Here is a 26,909-nt window from a genome sequence, read left to right as displayed (position 1 = left end):
ATTGCACTTCTCTGCCCCCATTAAAGCTAGGGATGGTCCTGTGATGCTTGGGCCAAGAAAAATCCTGACTCAAGGTTCCAAGAGGATAAGCACAGATGTGCAAGTGTCCCATGAACCAGAGTGCACCAGCCCAGAGTCAGTGTGGGAGGGGACTACAACACGAGTGCAAATACCAGGTGTTGGTTCCTTGGGGGCCACCAGTATTAAGTCTACTCAATCTTGTGACCCCAAGGCAGGTAACCGAAGTCATGATGCCTCATTTTACAAATAAAGAATCAGACTCAGAGGTTAAATCACTTGCTCAGAATTATATGTCTAAATGGTAAATGGAAAAAAAAAGTATCAATTCATGCTATAAATCTTTACACACTGGTAGTAAGTCAAAGGTTTGTTATGGCCTTTTACCTGGTCTCACTGCCTTACCTACAAACTACTGTCGTCCCTATCCCTTGTCCTTTCCTTATTCTTAGCAGCCAACTGTGGCCAACTATGAATATCTGTGCTCAGGAACGTAACAGTGTAGCTAATCCAAAATCGACTGTGTTTTGTAGCATTATCTAAGTGAGTAGTATATTACGTAGGTAATACTTTATGCTACAGAAGCTCCTAACAGTTCAAAGAAAATAGAGCTGTCTTGTGATGAAACCACTTTAAAAGACCTTGAAAATAAAGAGGATAATCCTTACTGTTCTCATCTTCACCAGAGGGGCAATACACCAGCCTCCAGTACAATGACTCTCTTTCTCTAAGCTTGCTGTAACTTTAGTTCTCTTTCCCAAGGAAGGAAATCGTTGAGTCAAAGGTGAATTACGCTACCAGGAACTTGTAAGAAACATCCACCAAAAGTGTACCCAAATTTACAATAACAAGAAATTGTTTCCAGTATCAATTGAGGCTTAAGGCATTTATTTTAAAATATATTAATTTATTCATATATACATTCATTTACATTATTACATTTTAACATTCATCAAAAACTAAAGAGTTTTTAAGAATTTTTCAAAGTCCTGTACTGAGGCCTTGGCCATCTCTTCACAAAATATTTCATCAGGCATAGATACCAATTTGTCCAAAGAGATGTAGTTAGGTTTTGCTGGATCATACTGTGCTCTTCCTAAATAGGTAAGAAACAAATGCCTTTCTTTGACTTTGAACAACCTTGTATTAAATACCTAGGGAAAAAAAAAAAGTTAAAAAAAAAAACATTATGCACTGAAAAATGAACTGTTTATTTGGCTAAAAATTTTAATAGGCTAGCAAGTACAAAGTTTTGACCACATGCTCCATTAAGTATGCTAGAGGGTTTAAACCCTTTGGCTTCTGCTAAGAAATTATGATTAAAAAGGGACTCAAAACTTAACAAACAACAAGTTATAAAATAATAAAGGGCTACATTACAGGCAAAGACCAGACTAATCCAGGGAGATGGGAGAAGCTGTTAAGAAAGCAAATTCTCAGGCTCCACCCCAAACCTTCTTATCCAGAGACTTTGAGAGTGGGGCCCACAAGTCCACCAAGGGAGTCTCATGCTTGCCAAGTTTGAGACCCAAAGTTAGAGATCAAGGTTTACGGCATCAAAGATTGTGTAAGATTTCGTAATCTGTGACGCTCCCCTATTTTTCCCTTCTTTCTTTCTTTTTTAATTCCTGGTGCTCCCTCTGATTGGTATCAAAATGAAATGTACCTGGACCTCAGGGGAGCGGCTTACCCGCCTTGGGGTTAAAACTCCTGAGGGAGTGGAATGAGGGCAATAACTTGAAAAAGGAATCAGAAGCGGGCTAAGTCCTGACAGCCAGATGCAAGAAAGGAGGGAGACCTGGGAGATGTGGCCAGACTTAAAACAGAGCCCCAAGCTGAAGACACATCTGTGAGGCTCGGGGCCAGGACCAATGAACCACGTTCAGTGTTCCGTCTCAGGTTCTTCTCTTGGCTGTATTCAGATACACTGGGGATGCTCCACATGGCACATAACCTCCAGGAGTCATTATGTTCAAGTGGAAACAAACTAATTAACAGATCACTTGGAAAGGCTTGGATTCTCTCTCCCCTCCCCCAACCTCTCCCTCCCTCCCTCTCTCGCACTCTCTCTCTCTCACTCTCGCTGCTGACCACCAGGGACCACTATGCAATGTCAGAAAAGTTTCATCCTATTAATGATCCATTCAATTCTCAGCAAATAAGCAAAAACAAACAGACAAACAAACAAAAAAAAACTCTCTAAGTGGAGAATTACTGATCCCTTCTCATCCTAACTGGACTCCAGCTCTGCCTTCGCAGAAGCCCGCAGGCGAAGAGGAGAAACAAGGTCTTAGAGGAAGCAGAATATAGCCTCTTTCCTGCACTAGTGACTCCCTCATGTTAATTACCGCCACTGCTTTGAAATGAGTAAATCAACCATACTTATTAAGTTAAAATTGTTTCCCTGTTTTTAATTAATCGTAAAAATAACTACCAACCAGAACTGTTAAACTGTTTTTGCATGAGAAAGCTGTTTCACAACACTAAATTTTTAAAGCACCAGCCAAAAATTTAAAGTCGGTATCAGTTCCCTCATGGTCCTGCTGTCAATTAATGTATTTTTCTACTAATTTTTTTTTTTTTTTTTTTTTTTTTACAATACTACCCAGACCCCTAGGAGTCTGAGAATCCTCCTGCTATGGAAGCCACAGTTGTTCTACAATTGGACTTCCCAGAGCTAGGATGTGGGGGGCCTAAAACCTGTTTTTTCAAACAACTGATTTTGATGCATCTAGTCAAGTTTATAGTTCCCTCTCCTTGGAAAGTCTCTGTCCATTTTTGAGACTCCACTCATTCTACTGACAGCTCAGCTGTCATCTTCTTAGAGTGGCAGTATATCCTAGGTAAGCATGTGCGTTTTCAAACTGACTGCCAGGGTTCTAATCCCAGCTCTGGCCCCTGTTACCTGGGTAACCTTGGACAACTTACTGAATCTCTTTATGCTTAATTTCTTCATTTGTAAAAATAGGGATAATAATAGTACCCACCACATCTGCTTGTTGTGAGGATGAAATGAATTTAAGTAAAGCAGTAAAGACAGAGCTGGCACATAGTAAATAAGCAATCAATGGCTATTACTATTTCTGTGATTTTCCTACCTCTCCTAAATTAAATCAATAGCTCTGTAAGATATCTGGTTAAGATGCTAACATTATGGAAAGTGATTACATTTTAAGAACTTGTCTTCCACACTAGAATACAGGTTCCACAAGAACACATGACTCATTGATTTTTTTTTTAATCCTCAGATCTTTTCTATCATGCTCTACAGTCACTGAGTTATCAACCAACCCAGTGGAAAACAAATTGTTATTGCTTTTTAGTTGAAGATGATTTACTTTACAGTGCTTCCATAAGCCAAATTTGCACCACCAGGCTTCTAACACTTTTTATAATGAATACATATGATAAAACGGAAAAATTCTCTATTAAGGACCCATTCATAGTGAAGCATGATAGATAAATAAACACTGCTGTTTGTGAAGGGGAATTGTACTGAGCGCAGTCCAGTTCGGAGAGTTATATTAAAGTCATATTTCTTTGCCCACCTTTACATCAGGAACACATGTACCAAATGGAGTAGAGGGATTACTGTTGATGAAATCCAATCTTTCATTTATCCAGTGAATACTCACTGAGTGTCTATTCACATGCCACACAGGGAAGAAGGATGACTTTTATGAGATTCAATCATTCATCTGTTCAACAAATATCTATCCAGTACCTACTAATCGGCCCGGTATAGTTTCAGAGTCTGGGAATTCAGCAGTATATAAATCAGACAAGATCTCTGCTTACAAAGAGTTAACATTCTTGTGAACAAGCAGATAATGTCATCCACTCGGTAAAGAACAGTAAAGTCTAATTACTTTAGAAAATGTAATTATGGCTTTGGCGTGATGGCTAACTAGAAGTGTTCTATGCTTTGATAGATCATTACAATATGGCTTGTTAACTAATGGATTTAGATAGATTGTGAATAAAAAAGTACACTTCAAATTGAAAGAACCTTTAAGAGCAGTGGCGTATTTCAAACCTAAATGGAGAAAAGCGTAAGAGAGAATAAGTTAGATTCCAACAGGTAGAACCAGGAATAGGTGCAAACCACAGGGAAATAGATTCGTCACTTATATGTCCTCCCAAGATGTACATGTGTGCCCTAGAAGTTGTAGACTGTTCACAGGTGGTCCCTCGACTACATCTGCTAGACGTGTTCTTGATCAAAAGATGGGGGAAAAAAAAGATCTTAATGCAACTCTCAGAACTATACTGCATTTGGTCCAATTCCTTCACAAACAGCAAGGGGTTTTCACAAGTGGACAGCACTGTGTGCTAAGGGCGATGACAGTGCTTATGGAACAGAGAGCCACACGCTCCTTACCTGTGGGAACTTCACAATGATATGGTGGGGAACGCGCATCACGTTGTGCACGTAGTCAAAAGTCTCGGTAAGTTTCCTTTTATTTGCAGTTAACATCTTTGGGATTTTGGTGATCATATGTTGAATTTCATTATGTTTAAAACCTAGTTCAAGTCGATAAACCTAAAAGAAAACAGAGTTGCTATGAATCACCGACAGAAATAGTTATTTTGGTAATATGCCAGAGGACACATTGATTCTTTCAAAATTTAAAATTAGGATGTTAAAATCTGGAGACGGCTATGCCAATGCCCTTAAGGGTTCATGGCTTCCTGCTTCTGGGGTAACCTGAACTTTAAACCCCTCTCCTGAGAGTGAGCTACTCACAGCCTGATGATCATCATGAAGATCACCAAGGAGCTATCATAATTACGAGACAGAATAACGGTGGACAAAGGGGCCTGGTCAGGCTGTCTGTGTGGGCTCCACACCACACAGGCGGGCAGTAAGATTTTCAAAGTGCTTCCTGAGCCTCTGCTTCCAAGCACCCTCATATACATGTCATCTGGAAAAACTACATGTCAAAATTCGAGATCACCTAAATGTGGGTTAGGTCCTCTTGTGTGTAGTCAGTCTCCTGAGCCCCTCACCAGCCCACTGTTCTGGCCACCATGCATGCAACCCCTCGCTGAGCTGTAAGCACCACAGAGCAGGGACTATCTCCCCAGCCCAGAGCATGAGCAGGTACTCAATAAAATTCTTCAACAGCTGAGTATGAGACACTTGAAGCACCTCAGAAAATAGGCTTTATATAATTCCAAATACCACTACAGCTTCGTATGCTAACATGCCAGCTGCCCTTGGTTCTATACTGTCCTCATGGAGGGAGGACAGTGAAGAAGGTCTGGGATGTTCTGTGACAGAACCAGAGCTGGCAGGTGGCACAGGTTCTGAGAGCAACACACTGGCCACTACTCTCTTCAAAGAAGCCTTTTGGCTCCAGGCTCCACAGCTCATGTTCCCCCGAGGTGACAAAGACACAGACCCTCACACTGGGCAAAGGGAGCAGACACCCAACCTGCTACTCGAGGATTACGGGGATCAGTGTCTGCAAGGCCACTTATTCATGCCACACCGGCTCAACATGTGAAAATATCAGAAACTAAAATCAACTGCTTGCTAGATATTTATTGTATCATTTCCTTGTCCGTCTTTTTAGAAGTAACTTCTTTTACAATCTAGTTTTCTTTAAGGTGATGGTAGCAAATCTATCCTCTTCAGAGGACTTAAACACTTAAAGAAATGGATTTCTCAAAAACTTACAGGCATCTGGGCATATATCCAGAAGGAACCCTACTTCAAAAAGACACCTGCACCCCAATGTTCATAGCATCACTATTTAAATAGCCAAGACGTGGAAACAGCCTAAATGTCCATCAACAGATGACTGGATAAAGATGTGGTATATTTATACAATGGAATACTATTCAGCCATAAAAATGACAACATAATGCCATTTACAGCAACATGGATGTCCCTGGAGAATGTCATTCTAAGTGAAGTAAGCCAGAAAGAGAAAGAAAAATACCATATGAGATTGCTCATATGTGGAATCTAAAAAAAAAAAAAAAGAACATAAATACAAAACAGAAACAGACTCATAGACATAGAATACAAACTTGTGGTTGCCAGGGGGAAGGGAGTGGGAAGGGACAGACTGGGAGTTCGAAATTTGTAGACACTGACAGGTATATATAGAATAGATAAACAAGATTATACTGTATAGCACAGGGAAATATATACAAGATCTTGTGGTAGCTCACTGTGAAGAGTATGCAACAATGAATATATGTATGTTCATGTATAACTGAAAAATTGTGCTCTACGCTGGAACTTGACACAACATTGTAAACTGACTATACAAGAAACAAACAAGAAAAAACTTACAGGTGTCCTACCTTCATATTTTCCTTCACAGGCTCCAGACTTCCAGTGAGGAGCCTTGGGAGACGAATTACCAGATCTCTAGTCTACAGTTATAAAACAATCTATTATTAATACATTTGCATATTCAACTGGTTTGGAAAAAAACAAAGCATTACTAGGAATACAAAACTAAAATGTAAAATATGACCCAGCAGAGAAATGCTAAGCCCAGAAATACATAAACTTAACACTGTTTGAGGAAAAAATTAGTGCTGAGAATAAAACTTAAGGAACTAATTTTATGGAATTATTATAAAACAACACAGCTATATGATTACCCTAGCAAGGTAACTCATTTTTGTACAGAAAATACTAGGCATTTATAGAATTCATATGGGACAGGTATCGGTTAGAAACAGATTTAGCAGTTACTAAATGTAGTTGATGTGGAAACATACAAATTCTCCCCTTTTCTTTACCTTCTTCACACTAAGTTCAAGTTCCTTCTGAAAAAATCCCAATCTGTTATCCAGTCTTTCCACTGAAAAACTCAGCAAAAATGGTGCATTTCTGACCATCTGTGCAATGTCTGCCTTACTGAAATTTTTTGACTGTAGATAAGCCACTCTAGAGAAACAAACAGAATACGTGCACATAAGAGAAATATTTAGTGTCACGCGACTTCAATAATAAGGGCCCCAAAATGGTGAGAAGAAAACAAGCATTCACCAGCTCTAGAAGGGCTTCCACGTACACGCAGACACAGACAGTGTTTCTAACATCGACTGACAGATTCCCTTTTCAGTGAACCTGACATTTTATTAGTTGGTAGAAAAAAAACGAAATAGCTTCTGTTTAAGAATTTCTTTCTTTCTTTGCTAAGAGTAGAAAACACACAAATTAAGAAGAGAAGAGATTCAGAACTCTTTTTATGAAGAAAGTCCGTCAAGAATGGCTAACACTGAAAAGAGGAATTTTTTATTTCAGTACATTTACTGAGAATGTATTTTCATAAACAATTGTTACTAGAATCTTTCAATATGTATTTTGTTAACAACTGAGAACTTTCCTGATAAGTTTCTGGGAACCAAAGTAAGGTAGTAAAATATAGAGAGTCTGACTATAAAATTACATTATTTATTTAAAAAAAAAATCTATAAATATACAAAAGGCAGTTTACTTAAATGCCTAAAATTCCAGGACATGATCTTGTTTAATTCTCACCAGGAAAACAAACACAAAAACAAACAAAAAAAACCCTGTGTGACGAGGTAAATGCCCCACATTGCACCTGAAGAAACAGAGATTCGGAAATAACTTGTCTCAGACCAGCAGCTAATTAATTACAAAGCTGAAATTTAAACTCATGCATGCCTATTTCTAATACCCATATTTTTATACCACATATCAGAACTTATATTTTATACTCAATAACATTACTCCTTTAAGCCAGTCCCTTAGAGGTGATGAGAGAAAAGATTGATAAATTTTAATTACATAAAAATTTTAAATGCAAGGCAAAACAAAAACAAAAAACCCACCATCAACGAAGTCAGACAAGTGACAAGCTGGGAAAAATACTTACAACGTGTCACAGAGAAAGAACTAATTTTGTTAATATATAAAAGACTGCTTACCAAAAAAAAAAGCCCATTAAAAATGGCAAAGGACATATAGAAAAGGAAATATAAACACAAGTTTGACATATGAAAAGATCCTCCAAATATCTGATGGGCCAAACGTCATTTCCAAAGCAAAAAAGAGGCACTGTTCTTATCTATAAAATGCATTGAACTCATAAAGTTTGATGAGACTGGATTAGTGAGGATAACAGGGAACCTGGCACTTCTGTACACTGTTGGTGGGAATGTAAACTACAACTAACCTACACGAAGGACAATTTGTCAATATCTATTAAAAGTATACATGCACACACCCCATCAATGACCTAGTAATTCTACTTTTAAAAATACATCCTACAGATACACACCAATATGTGTGAAATGATGTACATACCGGGGGAGTCACTGCAGCATCTCTGTGATAGGAAAGACCAGAAATCACCCCCATCTTTACCAGGAGGGGACTAGACAGACCCATAGTCGGGTTAAGAATAAGAAAAGCCAACAAAAACCTATCTCCAACATGTAGTTATGGTTGGGTGCAGAATAGTGTGTGTAAATGCTACCAACTGTATATGTGTGTTCTTGTGTATGTGTGTACACAGATACACACACATGCTTGTGTATGACAGAACAGTTCTTAGCAAGTTGAGGAAAAAACTTGATAATCGTAGCTGCCTCCAGAGATGGGTCTTGCAAGGCTGACAAGGGTCAGGAATAAGCAGGTGGGAAGGAGGATCACCAATTTTTTTTCCTTTGGTTGCATCGAAGATCAGTATCTGATTAAAACGTTATTGAAACTGTTGTTCATGTTGTGATAACTTTTCCACTAAAATATTAAGTTTTAAGGCCCAGCCAAAAAAAAATTTCTGATAATTTAAATGCAGATTACTCATTTGTACATTTCAAATTCTCTTTATTGAAAAGAAAACAAGCGTATGAAATCAGTATTATAGAAATTCTAGAAAATAAGACTGCCGTACATAACAGAGCCAGAAGCTAAGTTCAGTAAAGGTTATCATACCCTTGCCTCTTCCAGTAGCTTATTTTTCATTATATATCCTTTTGAGTGCATGTGGATAAATTACCTATTAAAAAATTCCCAGTAATTTTTTTAAATGCTCCACAGTTTGCTTTGTCAGTCAGCCAGGTTTGGGAACCATTAGTCTATACTATCGACGTGAAAATATACCTTAACTGTTAGCAGCACGTGCAATCTTGAGAAAGTAACTTAAGCTCCTTTTAACCTTATATTTCCTGCATAGAATTAAAAGTAGGGAGACAGTATGGTGTAGTAGCCAGGACTCTGGAATTAGACCAAGTGATTTGAATCCCAGCTCTGCCACTTACACTAGCTGGGTTATCTTAGGCAAATTATTTAACGTCTCTGTGCCCTTCCTGTAAAATGGTGATATAAATAATAATGGTGCACTGGCAGCCTCTGAAATGGCTCCCAGTGATCTCCACTTCCTGGTGTGTACTCTTCCCTTGAATAAACCTTGAGCAAAAGGGCAAGTTGGGTCTTGAATGGGGAGAGAATTAGTGTTCCAGGCAGCCAGGAGGAGCAGAGCTAGATATGTCAGCCTGTCTCCTAGAATCACTCTTTCTCTCCCGTGTGCTGTAACAGCCGGTCTAAGTCACACCAGACTGTCAGTCCCGTGAAGGGAGAGAGTGTGTCTGTCTTACATGGTTCAGGACTAGCTAAGTGCCTTCGTATATAATATGGGCTCAAATTATTCAATGTAAGGAATGCAGTTTTTTTGTTCTATTTTTCCCTAATTCAGAGATAAGGCATTAGACCCTGATGGTTCAAGGAACTGCAAAGCTCCCTGAAATCAGTGTGAGAAGAGTCTGCAGACTAGTTAGGACACCGTTGTAGTATTTTTCATGTGAAATGATGGGGACCTGAGGTTAGGTGTTCAAAGTGAAGATTACGAGAAATGCACTGACTGATTTGAGAGACAGAAAAATAGAACCAACAGGCCTCGGTAAGGTATTAGACGTGGATGACAAAAGAGAAGTCAAGTTCATACCAGTGTTTCTGATTTGCGCAACAGGGTGAACAGTGCTCTCACTCAGGGAATCTGGGAAGACCTGATTTAGGTGAGAGGTGGAGATGATGATAAATCCAAGATGTGAACTTAAAGACAAGGACTCTGTCTTACTCTGTGGTGTTCCCAATGCCTAGAAGGATTCCTACCTCACAGATCAATACTATCTCACTGAATCAGTTCTCACAGAGAGAAGTACAAAGATATTTATAGAAATGTTATTTAAGGAAGAAAAAAAAGGAAAAACCAAAATAGCCAACTGACGGAAATGATTAAGCAAATTATACAATAACTTGCCAAAGAATGTCAAATGTCAACCATTGAAAATTGGCCAGAAAAAACAATAGAAAAGCTCAGGCTCTCATAACTTTAAGTGTGACCTCAGATAATTTAGCCATTTGTTAATAGATTAAAAAAAAATTATTCAAGTTTCCAAAGAGAAACAGTTAAGTATTAACTTAGCAATAAGCTGAAAACATAAAAATATTGGGTAGTTGAACAAAAGAACTGACCCACATACTTAATTCTGATCAAAGAACGTCCACAACAAAAAAAACAGTATACACATTCATCATGTCAGTAGATCCTGGTGCCACTGAGACTTAAAAACTAACTTACACATATACTTCCTTTCATAACCACTTCTTGGGTTATGTGAAAATCATTCTAAAAGCCATACCTGGTCTTAAGATTTTCAAGATCTTCAGAGAAAATAGCGTAGTTTTTAGTGAAGAATGTTCCTAGTTGGTTATCCTCTATACCCAAATCTTTAAGAAACAGGAGTATTTGCTTAATGTCCTTTTCAAAGTCCAGTCTCAGAAGGAGGTTGGCGGCATCCGGATGTTTTTCTATCTTGGATAAATCCACTCCTGCAATAAATTACAAACACTACTTAAAGATAACCTTAGCTGAGTCATTAAACTGCATAGATAGAAACATAAGAAGTCAGTGATGGAGATCAACAACCTATCCAAAGGAGACCTGAGACAGGTCAACAGAAGCTTCTAAATATTTTAAAACTAAATTGGTTGCAGAAATAAAAACAAATTAAAATAAAAATGCAGAATTTATTTCAAAGCCGTGTATAGAGGGAAACAGTAAATTTGGGGCTAAACTTCCACCCAAACCAATTCATGCTGACCTAGAATCATCATTTTTACCTACAGTTTCTTGAATATTGTTTGCAGGTTTCTTATAAACCCCTAATGATCTCCACGGTAACTTCTTAACTGGTAGCTCTGCAGGGTAACAAACCCTATGAATAAACTGTTACTTTCTTTGGAGTTTATCACTTCTTTAGTTATAAGTATTATTTAAAAAATTTGTTTATGATCCCCTTCAAGGGGGAATAAAAGTGACCCTATGTCTTACTCATTACATTCTCCAGGTTTTTAGCATAAAGACAAGTACCTCAAAGGAGCAAAAGAAATGTCTGCATGAAACAGGTAAACATATGTAGCTCTGCCCTGAAATACACAGCAAAGCAGAAAGTGCCCCACCTTAACCTTCACATATCCTCATAATCTTAAGTAATCTAAGTAAATGAGACAAGGGACAGGAGAGGAAGGATGAAGGGGGAGAAAGCAAGTTGTTATTTTAAAGTATTCTTTGGTCATGGATATAATTAGATGTCCACATTAATTAGGCAGGGAATCAGAGTAACCTTTGATTCCAAATTCTCATTAAAACTGAGCATTTTATTCTCTCGTTAAAAAAAAATTAAACATGAATAGGAAAGGCCTGTTCTTTATCTTTAAAATAAACATTCAAAGACAATCTAAAACTTTTACTTAGACTTAAATTTTATATCCTTAAAAATATTTCTTTAGGTTAAAAAATAACTCAAACGGATTCCTAAATGCAACTTTACAGTCTTAAATATAAAAGCAATGAAATAAAAACACTTTTTAAAATGGTGTCTAAACCAGAAAAATAAATTGTAAAATTCTATGTATTATTAGATGCAAATATAATTCCAAACCCAAGTTTCTTGATATTAAACAGGTATTGATATGAGATGATCATGAACAGAAAAATAGATTACACAAGCACACACCCTCAAAACAGATCCAGGATGAACAAAAAAACCTAGTATACAATAATAATGACATTTTAAATCAATGGGGGAAAAGACAGACTTCATTACAATATAATGGGACCTCTAGCTATATATTTGACAAATAATTAAGAGTTCCTTCTATATCTGATACAAAAATTAACTTCAGATACATTAAGAATCTAAATGTATACTAACTTAGAAGCTACTAGAAGAAAACACAGAATTTTAAAAATAATATTAAGTTTGACTACATAAAAATATAAGACCCGCTGTATGGCTTTCTGTAACATACATATATTTGCATAGAAAAAGATGGGAAGAGCTACTCGACAAATTGGTGACAGTAGTTACCTTTGGAAAGTCGAACTGGAGATGTAGATAAGGTAAGAGTTCTTCCTCCTGTAATAGGTGCACTTTTAGCATTACAGGTGCACTTTTAGCAACTGGATGTAATTCTTTTGTAATTTAAAAATATTAATAGAAAAATCAAATTATTGGATGGATGGATGGATGGATGGATAAGTAAGATAGAAACTAGTTCCAAAAATCTGTGATAAATGTGGGAAGGGATGCTTTAAAAATAACATAAAGGGTTCAGACCTCAAGTGTAACTAAACATTACAGCTGACATGTGCTGAAGTGCCTTGCTCAGCATGAGCTGTCACACCCTGACTGTGCTGAAACAGAAATCCTGAAAAGCTGCTTTTTAACAGCAACAGGAGAGCAGAATCTCACCAGGAGAGCACACTGCTGTCAGCACAAATCACTTGGGCTTACTCACGATTTCATTAACTTGAAAAAATAGTCACTGAATGCCTCCTACGGAACAGGCACTTCCGGGAATATAAAAAATGAGTAATACATGATTCTAACTCTAGATGACCACGTTCTAAGCTGGCTTTAGCCCATCAGTTTAGTAACTAAAATGACCACTGTATTCAGCCATGGATACACACATTTAGTGTATCAATCGGGGTCTGACGGGCAACAGAAGTTGCCCTACTAAGTTCAAGTGAAAAGAACTTTAATGAAGGAACTCTGTACAGTGGTGTGAGCAGAGTCTAGGGAGCAAACAAGGGCATCCCTAGCGCTAAAGAGACAGGGAGAAAAAAGTATTACCCGAACCAAGAGGGAGCTGGAAGCGATTAAGAAAGGGCTGCCCAGTGGGAGCTGTTGTCATGGAGTGCGGTGATTACATGACCCAGAGCAGGGAGGGGATGGGGGAAATATTCCCACCTGCCCTCCCTCTCCCCCTGCGAGTGCCTCCCACTGGCTGACGCTGCTCAGAGGCCAGCTGGCAAGGAGCCCCCGTGCAGAGGTTAGCCTCCTGGGATACAGGACAGACAGAAAGGCAGAAAGCAGATCTGAGAAGCAGAGAAGAGCCAGGATAGCTGGGTCCTCAAAAATGCTTTTGGACAAACAACAAAGTTTATACTTTTTTCAGGCTGGGCCACCATGCCAAGGAAAGGAGCCAGAGCCTCAAAAATCATGAAATGATTGACAAAAGTTGGGGTCACATGGATCCTTGTAATTTAATTCCAATTTTGTTATAAAATAAAGAAGGACTATGGGTTTTCAACAAAAATATAAAAAATAAAAATACTGTTTGACAATGTAATCATGGTTTCTCTAAGGTGCTGTCATTTAAGTTACTGCCAAGATATGCCATTGAAGTATCAGCAGACAGATGAGGGAATGGCTGAAGCGTATTTCAAAGCTCCAAGCATACTGTGAATTATCTAAAGGCAGGGACCACAGTGGGTCTTACGTTTATCTTGTATTACCCGCAGCACCGATCACAGGCTGGGAAAGCCGTTCCAAAAGGAAGGGGACCGGCTTTCCTGCTTGAAGCAGATGTCACCTTTCTCTCGTCTTTGAACCCACGGGAACACTTCATTTGTATCTCTTTTGTGGGATTTATCACTTGACCTCTCATTTTTGGATTTCAGTTATTCTTCTATATGTATATTTAGATGCTTCTGAAGACTTGAAGCTTCTTGAGAACAAAGGCCATTCCCTGTACATCTGAGTAACCTGCACAGGGACAGACGAGTAAATAAGCATAACAGTGTTACTAGTGCCAGGACTGAAGTGAGCAGGGGGTGATGCGAAGAGCCCAGAAAAGGGGGTCACTCTGCCCGGAGGGTCAGAGACGACACTCAGGAAGTTACCTGAACTTGAGTGAAGTTCTCCAGTTATCAGACCTGGCCAACAAAAAGGAGGGGAGTGGCAAGCAAGTGAAGCTAAAAAAAAAGGTGAGTAAGGGCCAGGCCAGGAAGCGCTTTGCAGGATTTCAAGCAGGTCACTGACACAATCAGGCCTGCATTTCAGAAAGAGCACCGACGTCAGAGAGATTATCAGGGCAATGCTGCTGAAAAGAAGACTATCAAGGTAGGAAGCTCCTAATTTTTCACTGAAAAATGAGGGCTTAAACTAAGGCAGTGACTGAAAAATGAGAGAAGCGATGGATTTGAGAGATAATCCTTTACCTGTCCTATTCCTCAATCCCCCAAAGGAGGTTCTTTTTTTTTTTTTTTCCTTTAATTGAAGTACCATCAGTTACAGTGTGTCAATTTCTGGTGTACAGCACAATGTCCCAGTCATGCATATACATACATATATTCATTTTCATATTCTTTTTCATTAAAAGTTATTATAAGATATTGAACATAGTTCCCCAAAGGAGGTTCTTTATCTGGAAAAAATCAAATAAAAGCACCAGATCCAGAGATAATGGGAAAAACAGAAGGTTGCAATAAGGCGCTAGACTGAAAATAAAAGGACTAATAAAAGTTTGCACTGATATCTCTTGGCTACCTTCAACCATCCAGATCTAGGCGCATCCTACTGGTCAACAAGCTAAGCTAGTTACAGAGCAGGCCTAGAGAGAAACCATCCAAACCAGGAGGGTAGTGGGCTCCAGAAGGAAGGTCGGGGGTAGTAGGGACAAGTGAAAAATCATCTGATAGGACTGACTGCAGGAAAAACTGTCCTGAGTGGCCATTGGAAGGCGTGGGAAAATTTAAGAGAAAACTAATCAAATGAAAAACAAAGCAATGATTAACTCAGGGAAAATGAAAGACTGCAGCGGAACGGAAACAATCATAGTACACGCCCTAAGAGCAGAGAGCAATGCTTAGAATTATAACAGTATCAGTGACTAATGATTTATCTAAAAACTGTTGGGAGAATTAAAGAGAATTAGGGGAAACGTATGTGTGTGTGTGGAAGAGACTAACTGATGTCTAAAACTGATGAACCATGCAACAGCACTGTCAACAATGACATAAACATTTAGAGGTTAAACACAAACAGAAAGAGCTATAAAAGCAGATACTCTGGGGATCCGGATACAAGGTCAGGAAGAAGGAAGGTGGGAGGACGGCTTTTCTCTAGATGCCTTTCCACACTATTTGACTTTGATGCATGGGTATGTACGTTGGTAGAGATTAAAAATGCTAATATAAAAAATAAGGTGAAAAACTAAGTGCCGAGTACACTAAAGAAGGACTTCTGGGTTGCTCAGACTTACCGAGGAGCACTAACTTCTGCAGAGTCTCCGAATGATCCACATAGTCTCGAAGCGTGAATGAGGACGGGGGCAGTGGAGGGTCTGCAATAATCTGAACAGCCTCCTCCTCAGAAACTGGCTGCAGTGGAGACAGCGGAGGCAAATCGTCCAGTCCTTTGGAGCCAGGATGTGGACAAGTAGAAGCAAGTCAGCTTGTCAGTCTGGACACTTGAAGCTATTTCTATAAAGACAGCCTTTTGCCTAGTTTGCCTCTTTTTAAACTTTGGCATCATTTCTGAGTTCAACATTTGAGAAGTCCCTATATTGCCTACCTTCTAAGAGGTAAGGTTAAGACTATTTAGAGATATCAACTACTGTTTGTGGGTAAGTTTCTATTCCATAAGGACGTCCTGTACAAAATTCCTCTCCTTTCTGACACTTTTAATCAACAGGTATGAATGCGAAAGATCGACTGACCTTCAAGTACATTCTGAGAAAGAGATCGAGTCTGCCATGGCTTGCTCATTTGGCCAAAAGTACAGCACATTCTACAGGCCTGAATTATGTGGGTTAAAGTCATCACATCCTGAAATGTCTTCATGTTGATCCAATCCCTTCTCCTCCAAGTTATTCTCAAATATGTCTGTAAGAGGACTGCAGTGTTCTGTTTCTACCACTTGTGATGCTTTGCTAAGGTTGTGACCCTCCTTTAGTACATCCTTGATTCTGAAGTTTAAAGTCAAACACAGTAAAAAAAAGATGCTGGGAACTGTAACCTACCTTGAGCTAAGGAATCAGGGCTGTGACTTTTTTGTTCTGTTTTTTGCCTCTAATCACTACCCTTTCTCATTTCTCATGCCCAGCCTCCCCACCCTGCCCTTACCCTCTAGCTGGCTTGCTTTCATATTCTACTTAACCTAATGTTATCTCATTTGCAGTGAAACAGTCCTTGCATAGGAATATTCCTAGAATAGGAAGCATTTAGGAGGGAGCAGACTTTTGCAGTGTTCTGCTTGTTCACTTTGTTCTATTTGTTGGTTTCATGGCTGTTACACAACTAAATGCATTATGTCAAAATTCATAAAACCGTATCCCCCCAAAAGGATGACTTTAAGCTGGGTACAATTATACCCTAATTAGGTACAAAGAATAGGGTAATTAGACCCTAATAAACCTAATTACCACAAGAAAAAAAATTTTTTAAAGAATCTAATAAGAAATTCAGAAAGCAAATGTTATTCATATAGCTTAAAATAATCATACACGTATTCGTCTATAAACTTTTTCTTAGTAAACTAGAGGCACAACAGAAACAAATGAATAGAAATGGCATTGTTCTTTTTCTTTCCTGGCACAAAGTATGACTTGAAATGGGCTAACAAAATATAAACAGGCAGCTTGCTCAAACTACCAAAGCGGGGTAAAGGGGAATTTTCTGAAAGTTCAGAATTACCTTCCTCAGACGGCTCAGAGTCAAAGCTGGGTATCTTCTGTGTCTTCTGTGACCGCGCATTCACGGCAGGAAGCAGAGTGCTTTGGACAGAACTAATCTCTTGACTATTTGAGCTGGTAGTCTGGGAACGATTCCATAAGGAGGAAGTCTTATAAGTCTTAAAACCACACCGGAGAAAGCAATCGTCAGAGGACAGCTGAGGTTGAGCAAAAAAGCGATGCGACAATGTTTTTCCTGGTCTCTGAAAACGTTTTCTGAGTTGGGTAGCAGTAATGAAGCTACTCAGTTTAACTGAGCTGAACCACCTGGGTATCTGTTGGGCTGACAGGGCCATTTTTCTTAAAGTAGCCTACAAAAGAAATATGTAACCATCAAAAAAGAGAAACTTACTTTATGTAAGTGTTTAAAACAGTATTCAAACAGCAAAAAGATAAACTGGAGATTGTTTTTTTCTAATTAAAAGGTGCTTAACGAATTAGATGACTAAAGCAGTCAGATGTTTTCAAGCACAGGAAAACCCCAAAACAAGGAAGTTTCAGTAACAAACCAAAATACAGGAACCTCTGAACTGGAAAAATAAAGATACGCTGTACAAGTTAAAAACCGAAAGCAAAATCAATGGTGTGAGAAAAACTATTTAAAACAAAAATCTATAAATGTTCAAATTACAGCTGAACCTGTTAATTTAATATTTAAAGACAAGGTGATGCCATTAAGTGCTCTTGAAATTTTGTTTAAAGGACGTGTAAGAAGCAGACTGCTGATCAAAACAATAACACTGAATTATTCAAACATATTTTATGTATGTACATTGGTCACAAAATAAAAACAAGCAGAATTCTACTTAGTCTTAAATGAATCATCAAAATATCGCTATCTAGAAGGCTGCTTCTTGCTTCATCCTCAGGGTTGAGCATTACGGACTATTTCACAGATAAAGCTGTTTCTCAAAAGGGAATTGAACGAGTTTTGCCAAATTTTGTTTCTCTGTAGGAAAAAAGAAAAAAAAAAGCCTTCCAAAAAAAAAAAAAAGTCAAAACTGACAAGCAAAATGAACAGACAGAAATATATAAGCATCCAGCAATAAATACATACATATTTTGACTGGAAAAGCAGTTGTTTTTAGAAGGATTTTTCATCAGGAAAGGCTGTCATTGCTTTAAAGTCCAGGAATATGAAGGACTTTTATATTTAGCCTGATTAATTCAAGGGTAAATCTGATGCATAGTATTTTACATTAAATAAGATAATCCACATAAAGTACAGCGTAGAGTCCAGCATATGGAAAATGCCCAAAAAATGTTAGCCATCATCATCATTACTGATTACAACCAAACATAAATGAATTCTGAGTTAATTGTTGCTTACAACTTTTTGATTTCTATCCTGAAATTCAGTTTGCTTTATGCTCTGAAATAGACCAAATAAATATAAATACTTGAGGGTCTAACCTCCTCTTAGAGATTTGCAGCTTAGGAAGTCTCCTGAAAGGTATTTATAAAAGTGAAATGTCTCACTGTCATTCTTAAATGATTTTAGAAAGGAAAAAAGTATTCACAATAGCCTTGGGGGGTGGATATTTTTGTTAGTAGGAAATGAGTCTCCAAACCTGTTGCGTTTTTCCTCAATCCTACAACATTCCTTCTTTGCACAGCAATGTTGGAAGAGCATTTAATTGGAAGACAGAAGACTTACTTGACCATAAGACTGTTTCTCATGGTGGTCTAGCACAATGACTAGTCCATGATAGGGGTTTCAATAACCATTCTCTAAATGAGTCTTTAAAAAGTTTATGGGTACAATACAATAATTCTTAAGATCCCTATCAGCGTAGATCCCTATCAAAGTTTTGACTTCAAGGTCTACGTATTTTGTGCTATTTCAAAGAAAACTCCTGAAATCCCAAATTCACTCTGAAGCCGCTAGAGCTAGGTTCAAATGAAAACTCCTCCCACATTAGGAAGATTAACTTTTGAATTGTAACAATACTCATTAAAAGATCTTTATGCAAACAACTAATGTTTATCCTTCTGCTTTTATCTTTTCTATATCATTTCTTTGCTGTGTATACTTCTTAACAATTGCTTAATTATTCGTTCACGAGAGCAGGGCTGGGTCTCATCTCTGTATCCACCCTCCCAGGGACTACTCCCCACTAGCCCAGGGCCTTGCACTGTTTCAGTGGTTATTGGACGGAAATGAATCAGTTGCAACTACGGTTAACTCATTTGCCTACAGAGTATTCAAAAGCGGTTACGGATGTGTATAAAAGCCCTACATCGTGGTAAGTCCTCTAACACGACTCTTTCACCAAGGTTAAAATTAAGGAAAAAAGCCTTAAATAATTCTGAAGTTCATTAATATACCATATACTAGTTCGCAACTGTGCGCCTTAGTACTTAGTCAGGAGTAGTAATTGGCACTTAAATTTTCCTTGGTGAGGGTTCAAGATTTCGACCTCCGCAAGGCTAATGAACGAAATCAGAAGATGAAAGGTGGGTGGGGGGAATGATTTCGCAATAAAGGGCCTCTCATCGGCTGCCTGACGCCCTCCCGAGGCCATTTTAACAAGTTCCTTTTTCAGTTCCCACACCGAACTTCCGGAGGAAGCCCGTTAACACACTGGACCTCCTTCTGCGTCCTCCGCAAAGAGCGCTAATAAACAGGCATAGTTGCGTCTTCTTTTCATAAGCCAAGGAAAAATACAAAACAAAATTAGTCACCCTCGATTGGGCCACGAAGGCCTAGAGGCCCCGGGGCGCGGCCTAGATCGGGATGGGGCCGGATCCGAACCCAGCCGGGCGGCTGCCCCTCGCGCTCCGGCGGCCCCCGAATTACCTGTGGCGAGGCCTGTGCCTCGTGGTCTTTCTCGCGATGGCCACTCGCCCAGCCAGGCAGCGCGTACCGCCCGGCAGCGCAGCTCACCCGCTGGTCGCCTGCTCGCCGGCGCCGCCGCGCTCCCTCGCCCACGTGGGCTGCGGCGGGAGTGGGCGAGACTATCTGCGAGGCTGCGCGGGGGGGGAGCGGGCGGCGTGCGGGGACAGAGCCGGCCAGGGCCACAGTTTCCCTTCTCCTGCGAGCCGCTCCCCTCAAGGCTCTTCCACTAGGAATCTAAAGCCACCGTGAGTCCCTAGAGATGCCCCTCCCGGAACGCCCGCCGAGGCGCGGCGAGCGGCGCCCCCCGCGCGAGGCCGCGTTGGCGGCGCCGCGACCCCGCCCTCCTGCGCCGGTCCTTCCCTCGGCTCCCAGCCCGTGCTCCGCGCCAGACCCGGCCGCCCGCCCGCCCGCTGCGGCTCGTCACCTCCGGGGTCCCAGCCTCCACGGGCCGGGGCCGCCGCCTGCCGCCGCAGGACGGGGAGGCGGGCCATGGCGTCCTGCGTGGGGAGCAGGACGCTGAGTAAAGATGATGTGAACTACAAGATGCATTTCCGGATGATTAACGAGCAGCAAGTGGAGGACATCACCATCGACTTCTTCTACCGGCCGCACACCATCACGCTGCTCAGCTTCACCATCGTCAGCCTCATGTACTTTGCCTTCACCAGGTGAGGCGGGCCGGGCCGCGCTGGGGGCGCGCCCTTGGGCGAAGGGAAGGGGCGGGTGGGGGCGCTGGCGGGGAGCGTGGCCGGGAGAGGAAGCGAGCTGTCTGCTCCTCGCACCCGCTCGCAGACCCGCCGCCCACGCAGCTCTTCCACCCGCCGGTGTCTCACCTAGCACACCCGGCTTCCTCCCCTCCAGCTCCTCTGGACCGACATTCGTCCCTACCCTCCAATCCCACCCCACCCCCACCACTCTCTGTACCACCATTCCCGATACACCGCCTCGGGCCACATCAGGAACACTCTTGGGTCACCTAGCACGACCCCTCCCGCCGCCCCGCCTCACATCTCCTACTGCTCTTAGCATCCCTCCCCACACACGTCACGATGTCGGCCCCCTCCTCTCCAGCCCCCATCCCTCGCTAGCACTCCGCATGAATCATCTGGTATGCACCACTTTTGGCACATACCACTACACTGAACACACCCCAGTCCACAGCGTCTTCCACGCACCACGCACAGGCCCAGGTGCAGACCCCTTTCCGCTGAACTCCTCCAGCATTCACACTACCCGCCATGCACAACATGCACATGTGAGGTGCACACTATTATTATAGTCTCTCCCATGCAGCACCTCCAGTATGCACTGCACACACATCATCTAGCACGACCCTTCCCCCAACCTCAGACACCGCCGTCTGTACCACAACACAAACTATCGCCTTGGATACACACATCACAGCGGACATCCCAGCACCGCCATACAGACACCAACCCATCAGACAGTGCACGCTGGATTCTCTTCATCACCTAACATGCAACCGGAAATGAGACATTGTCAGGCAATTGTAGCAGTGCCCGGTGCATCCTATGCATTCCTATGCTATGGAAAGTGTTAAATAAAACACGTAAATCTCACATGCTGTAGCACAACTGTCTTATTCCTCTGAAAACTTTCACACGCATACACACACACACACACACACACACACACACACACCACACACACACTGGAAGCACTTCTAATATATACCTGTGCATAGGAGCTACCTGGCCCAACTCTTGGTGCCTGCATCTTATAACCCACCTCACTGACATGTGGAACCCCTAACCCAGGGAACTGATTCATGCCCAAATGACAGGCACACCATGGGCCCTACTTAAATGGATTTATATCTTCTGAGTGAACCTCTTTAAAGAAAGGAAAGTCATGCCTACCACACTAATGGTTTAAAAGTCCAACCCAGGGATGTGTAGTTTTGGAGCCAGACTGTTGGTCTCAAAACTATTTGTATGACCTTGGTTAAGTTATTTAAGCTTTCTCTGAGCCTCAGGATCCACATGTGTGAAATGGGGGATTGAATATGTACTTACTTCATATGGAGTTATGAGAATAAAGTGAATATGCGTGAATGCCCTTAGCAGGTGCATGATGCACAGTTGGTGTCAGTTACTTCTCTTCCAGTGTATTTATCCAACAGCCAATGGTTCTCAATCCATATCAGCAGAAAATGTGCAGGGGTATATTCAGTGGCCATGAGCATTGGGGGACCCTCTGGTATTCAGTGGTTGGGGGTTAAGGATGCTAAATGTTTACAACACAAGGGATGGCTTTATTCAACAAAGAATTGTCGCCTGTACACAGGCACCCATGTGCACATACACCCTTGTATACACACACATGCCAGTAGTGTCTCCTTTGAGAATCACTGCACTTTTTCAGATTTTCATAAAAACTAATAATGTTCTCCCACATGACACTTGTTCCTTACCTTTATCATCCATTTGACTCTTGGTTCTTATTTTGTAAGTGTTCATTTATTGGCACGAATCTACTCAAAGCCATAAACCATATGTAACAATTACTCTCAATGATTGAGGGATACAGTTACTATTATTGTAAAATCTTTTGCAGATGCTCTGCAGTGGGATAAGATCAGGCTTTTCCACAGTGTCCAACCCAGAACATATTCCCAGTTTTGGAGACGAATCAGTCTTGTCCCTAATTATGGTTACCCTCAAATACTTCATCATTTGTCTGATTTTACCACCTAATAGCTGTGTGGCCACTTGATTTGCTAAGCCTGGGTTTCCTCATCTGTACGTAAAATTAAAATATCTTGTAATACCTCATAGGATTGTGTGCTGTAAGGGCTCAGTCCAGTTTTTAAAAAATAATTTGTGTTCAGCTCAGTGAATGACAGATAGTAAGTACTCAGTAAACATTAGCTATTTCTATTATTACATCATTTCGTTGTACACTAATGCCTTCTAAATTGTATTTGTCATTGAATGAGGGTGTGGTATGCTGTATAACTGAGACAAAGGATAAAGACATTGGAAGAAAGGACATTGCTTTGCTTGGATAATGTACATGCCTGTGTCATGTTAACTTCAGTTTCACTTTGTCTCATGTGGGTTGGCAAGGATGGAATTCTTGAGGGTGTTTCTTTGAAACTAGCAAAGTAATTATGGTACTTTATTTTAAATAATGAGAAAGAAGAATGAGCAGTTTGTTTCAACCTTTTATCTTTAATATTATTCTAGGCCCTTTCAGAATAGATTTCTCTTCCTCTTTTCTAACATAGAAAGCCGCATTCTTCTGGAATTTCCCCTTTACGGCATGTTCTGCTGAAGCAGTCAATAAATTCCAGCAGTGAAAGTATAAGAAATGAATATGAATTTTAACAGCTTGTCTGAAGTATACTGAGGTTCAGATTATGGCCTTTTCCAAAATCTGAGGTTCAAAAATGATCATAATTTTATTTTTCACTCATTTCGTAGAGAAGGAATCATGTATGAAGGAACTACTTAATAACAAATTTCATCTTATATAAAATCATAGGCACCATGAATAAAAGTAGTACTTACTATGTCTTAACTCATTTTTCGCAATGATTTCTGACCCTTTAAACTGAGACGTTAGTAATAGCTGTGTCTTTTTCCATAAAGTTTGAAAGTAATGACTTCTTAAATGAAAATTACTCATTCTGTGCTTCCTTACAGTGATTATTTCTAGTACCTTATCCTTATTTTGTAGGAAGATTTTAGTTGGATGACTGTTCAGTGCAATTATTTCAATAAAACTTTAAGGATATGTCTTAATATTTGTTTTTCAAAGACTAGTAGTTGAAGAGGATAGGCGATAGAAGCTTTTGGGGTGTCATGTTACCTGTATGTTGGAAACAGTACCCGGGTCATGTCACATGCCGCAAAGACAGCGAGCATTTAGGATTGCGAAGGATTAGATACCTCACACAGAAGCCTGAGACAAATTTGGATTTATCAAGTAGTTCTTTTATTCAACAGCAATTAGGCCAACGCACTGTGAAACCATAGTGTTTTCAGTCTCCAGTCTCTAGCACTGTCACTAACAGTAAAACTAGGTGCTACTGAGTCATTCTCCCTAAGATTTGAAAAAGCTCATTTTGCCACCTTGTAGGGTAAGTATTTTTAGAAATTAAATACTTTGGCACATGTCTTATAAGTTCGTTCAGCCGAAGTGGGGCAAGGAGAACCTTTGTCTCAAGCTCCTAGTACCTCGTTTTACTCTGCTTTCGTAGGTTGGTAAACTTGGAAATGTTGAATGACCTTCGGTGTCAAAAACTCAGGCTTAAGATTTGAAAACACCAAAATGTACTAAATCACAAACGTAGTGGCCTCCTCCCTCCTGAAGAGGCACCTGGCCGTAGAGCCATGGAATCAGTCTCTCCAGTGACACTTGTTCAGCGGAAATCATCCGTGACCGGGGAGAGCTTGTCTGCCTGCAGGGTGCTGTCCCCAAGGGGTCACCCACTTGTCTGTGCTGGGTTTCTCCTTGGTGTGGGACTGAGGAGACAGAGGCGAGCAGGGACATGGACAGACTTGATTTATTTATTTTTATTTATTTGTGATAGGGGCGTCTACTTCATTTCCTTTAGCAGCTTTGGAGCTCCAGCACATCCTATCACGGAGCCGCGGTTCCACCCTCTGTGTCACCGCCCTCAGGGACACCTGCCAGCCTCCCCTGTTCTTTCTCTTCAGACCATATCAATTCCCATTAGAAAACATCTGATCCTGCTGATTCAGTTGTCTCCTTCCTGTTTCCTTTATGTACGTCGTGTTCTTTCTCCCAACAACAGAAGGCCTGGACTGGAAGTCCTTGCTCCCCGGCGCCAGCAGGGTTAAGTGGTCGTCCCGAGTGGCTGTGTCCTGGGGTTGCACCAGCCCTGGAGGTGACCGCAGCGCACTGTTGGGTGTTGCCCTCTAGAGAGGCCCACTTAACAGCCATGTTAACATTCTCTCCCTCACTTCCTATTTGAATCATTTGTTATTGGATTTAAATAAGCATCTTTTTACATCCTTTCATATTCTTAATTCTGGTGTTTTATGTCCCTAATAAGATTATAAGTTTATTGAAGGGGAAAATGAGTCATAGATTTCTTGGGGCTCTTCTGCAATAAATAATGAATAAGTGCCTAGATGCCCCAAGTATTTACTTGATTTAGAGGTTGCTTACCTCAGAGAGATTACACGCCTGGGAACTGCTGCCTGCATTTTAGCATTTTAGATATAATTCTGTTACCAAGTGTAATACAGTTTTTCTTGTGACATAATCCCCTAGCCCCAGATTTCCATAGAGAAGTTAGCAGGTTTTCAGTCTGGTTGACGCTGGAAGCCAGGACTCGTCCAGGCAGCTAGGATGGCTTCCTGAGCCCTAGGCCCTGGCATCACGTTTAATTTGGTTTAACAGTCTGCATTCCACCCACCGGTCCTCTGCTCTGCTCTCGTGGAGTTCATCTAGATCGTCTTCACAGCATCTAACTGGGCCTTAATAGCCTTCACAGCTGTCTACTTCTTCCTGTGCCCTGGTTTTAGCTCAGCAAATGCCCAGCTTTTTGGAATAAGACACTCCCAGGCCTTGACTCCATTTCCCTCCCGTCCATCCTCCACACTGCTTTCCTCCTGACCTTTTAAAGACAAGATCATGAGCTCATCTGTCCCTTTTCCCTGCTCACAGACTTTCAGTGGATCCCCATCGCCTGTAGGAAGTGCTCGCTGGACCCTAAGGTCTTCCGTTAGTGTCGAGTAGGTCTGCTTCTCCATCCTTACGCCTGCCCCTACAGTGCACAGTACACACGGCAGGCCCAGACATCTCCCCGGTTCCACCCTTAGTGCCAGGCAGGCACCTGCCTCCGACTGGAGAGCACCTTCTTGTACCTCCCACGTAAGGAGCCCGTGGCATCCCTCACAAGCCACCTGGTTGGTCCGCCTCCCACACACCTTTCTTGGTTGTTCCAGAAAGCACAGAGGAAGAAATGTTTATATCCTTCCAAACATTGTTTATTATTGTATCTCTTCTATTTGTTTCTATATCAATTTCTTGAGGCCAGATACCTTCATCATCACAGAATACATACCCAGGAAATGTTCAATGAATCAAATATAAAAAATCATTTATGTGGTAAGAACTTTTAAGAGATATCACTCTTCTCCTTTAGTTGATATCTCAGCCATAATTCTTGACAAGGATCATAACGTTCTATGAAATGAAGTGCATGTAATCTTCGAAGATAATACCAAAGCCAGTTAACGTCGGTCCACCTTGTAACCTGGGACTAAGGTTTCCATTGGGAGGGAGGACCCTTAGCAGTGACTGGCCCCATTAACATGACCCTACCTGGGTGTCTCAGTTACAAGGGTTCATATTAAAGGGATGGAAAGGAAAAGATGTGGGGGGAGACAATCAACTTAGCAGCCTTAGGAGTCAGGATAAAGTGTCCGTACCTTCCTGGCCCCAGGGAGACAGCCTTGTCTAAAGATTCTGTGCTAGTGAATGGAGTCGGCTTCGCTTTCCCAAGTCTCCTTGGCCGCTGCTTGTAGTCCATTTTTCAAGTTTAAGAATCTGAGTCCAAAACTTTTTCTGAGTGCAAACTTGTTTAAAAAAAAAAAACCAAAACTCAGGGCTTTCCTTATACCTGCCCTGCTTTTAGGATGCTCTCCTCTCTGGCAGTTAACCTATATCCTGGTTGAAACGGGGATGGCTGAGGACTTGAGCTGTCTGAGTACTTGACTGGTCCCTCAGCGCCTGGACAGGAGAGTCGTCATCAGTGGGCCCTGTAGGCTCTGGTGCTGGGACTCTCCCTCGCATTACCTGGGTCGCAGACCGCCTCAGCCTTAGCCCCTCACTCATTCTGGAACCCCCCATATTGTGAAGGCCTGCTCTGTGCCAGGTGTTGTGCTGAGCCCTGGAGCTGCTGCGGGTTAATGAGGTGGGACCTTAAATCACAGTTTTCCTGTCCTCTGTCCACTGGGTATTTTCACTGCGAATGGTCAGGGCTACCCCAGCGGGCTCCTGGAACACCTAAATTTAGCAGAGCGGGAAAAGGAC

General features: G+C 41.1%; 2 protein-coding genes across 3 annotated transcripts in view; one reads left to right on the top strand and one right to left on the bottom strand.

The window, feature by feature from the left end:
* Positions 1-885: 885 nt before the first annotated feature.
* On the bottom strand, positions 886-20,103 carry MTERF3 (mitochondrial transcription termination factor 3). Its single transcript, XM_032468180.1, has 8 exons — positions 19,839-20,103; positions 17,001-17,349; positions 15,569-15,721; positions 10,657-10,846; positions 6,784-6,931; positions 6,337-6,408; positions 4,400-4,561; positions 886-1,172 (listed from the first exon to the last, which is right to left on the bottom strand). The coding sequence occupies exons 2-8, from the start codon at positions 17,332-17,334 to the stop codon at positions 978-980; spliced, it is 1,254 nt and encodes a 417-aa protein (XP_032324071.1). The 5' UTR covers positions 17,335-17,349; positions 19,839-20,103; the 3' UTR covers positions 886-977.
* A 146-nt stretch (positions 20,104-20,249) lies between these two features.
* Positions 20,250-26,909, top strand: part of PTDSS1 (phosphatidylserine synthase 1) — a 59,845-nt gene continuing 53,185 nt past the window's right edge. Inside the window, exon 1 of one of the 2 annotated variants that reach the window (XM_032468176.1) lies at positions 20,250-20,545. In XM_032468176.1, coding sequence (XP_032324067.1) covers positions 20,367-20,545 — 179 coding nt within the window. In that variant the 5' untranslated portion in view covers positions 20,250-20,366. The remainder of the gene's footprint in view (positions 20,546-26,909) is intronic. The other variant, XM_032468177.1, reaches the window with a different exon arrangement.

The sequence above is a fragment of the Camelus ferus genome, chromosome 25 (genome assembly GCF_009834535.1).
Source record: "Camelus ferus isolate YT-003-E chromosome 25, BCGSAC_Cfer_1.0, whole genome shotgun sequence".
In the NCBI taxonomy this organism is placed as follows: Eukaryota; Metazoa; Chordata; class Mammalia; order Artiodactyla; family Camelidae; genus Camelus; species Camelus ferus.
The sequence above is the reverse complement of the archived record's forward strand: the minus strand, read 5'-3'. Positions and strand labels throughout refer to the sequence as shown.

Bases quoted from the DNA above. Each gene is read 5' to 3' on its own strand.
- MTERF3 (XM_032468180.1), bottom strand. From the start codon at position 17,334: ATGGCCCTGTCAGCCCAACAGATACCCAGGTGGTTCAGCTCAGTTAAA. The intron at 15,722-17,000 runs GTAATTCTGAAC...CTGGCTCCAAAG, and splicing joins CTCTGAGCCGTCTGAGGAAG to GACTGGACGATTTGCCTCCG. The intron at 6,932-10,656 runs GTATGGCTTTTA...TTGTTTCTCTAG, and splicing joins CTTGAAAATCTTAAGACCAG to AGTGGCTTATCTACAGTCAA.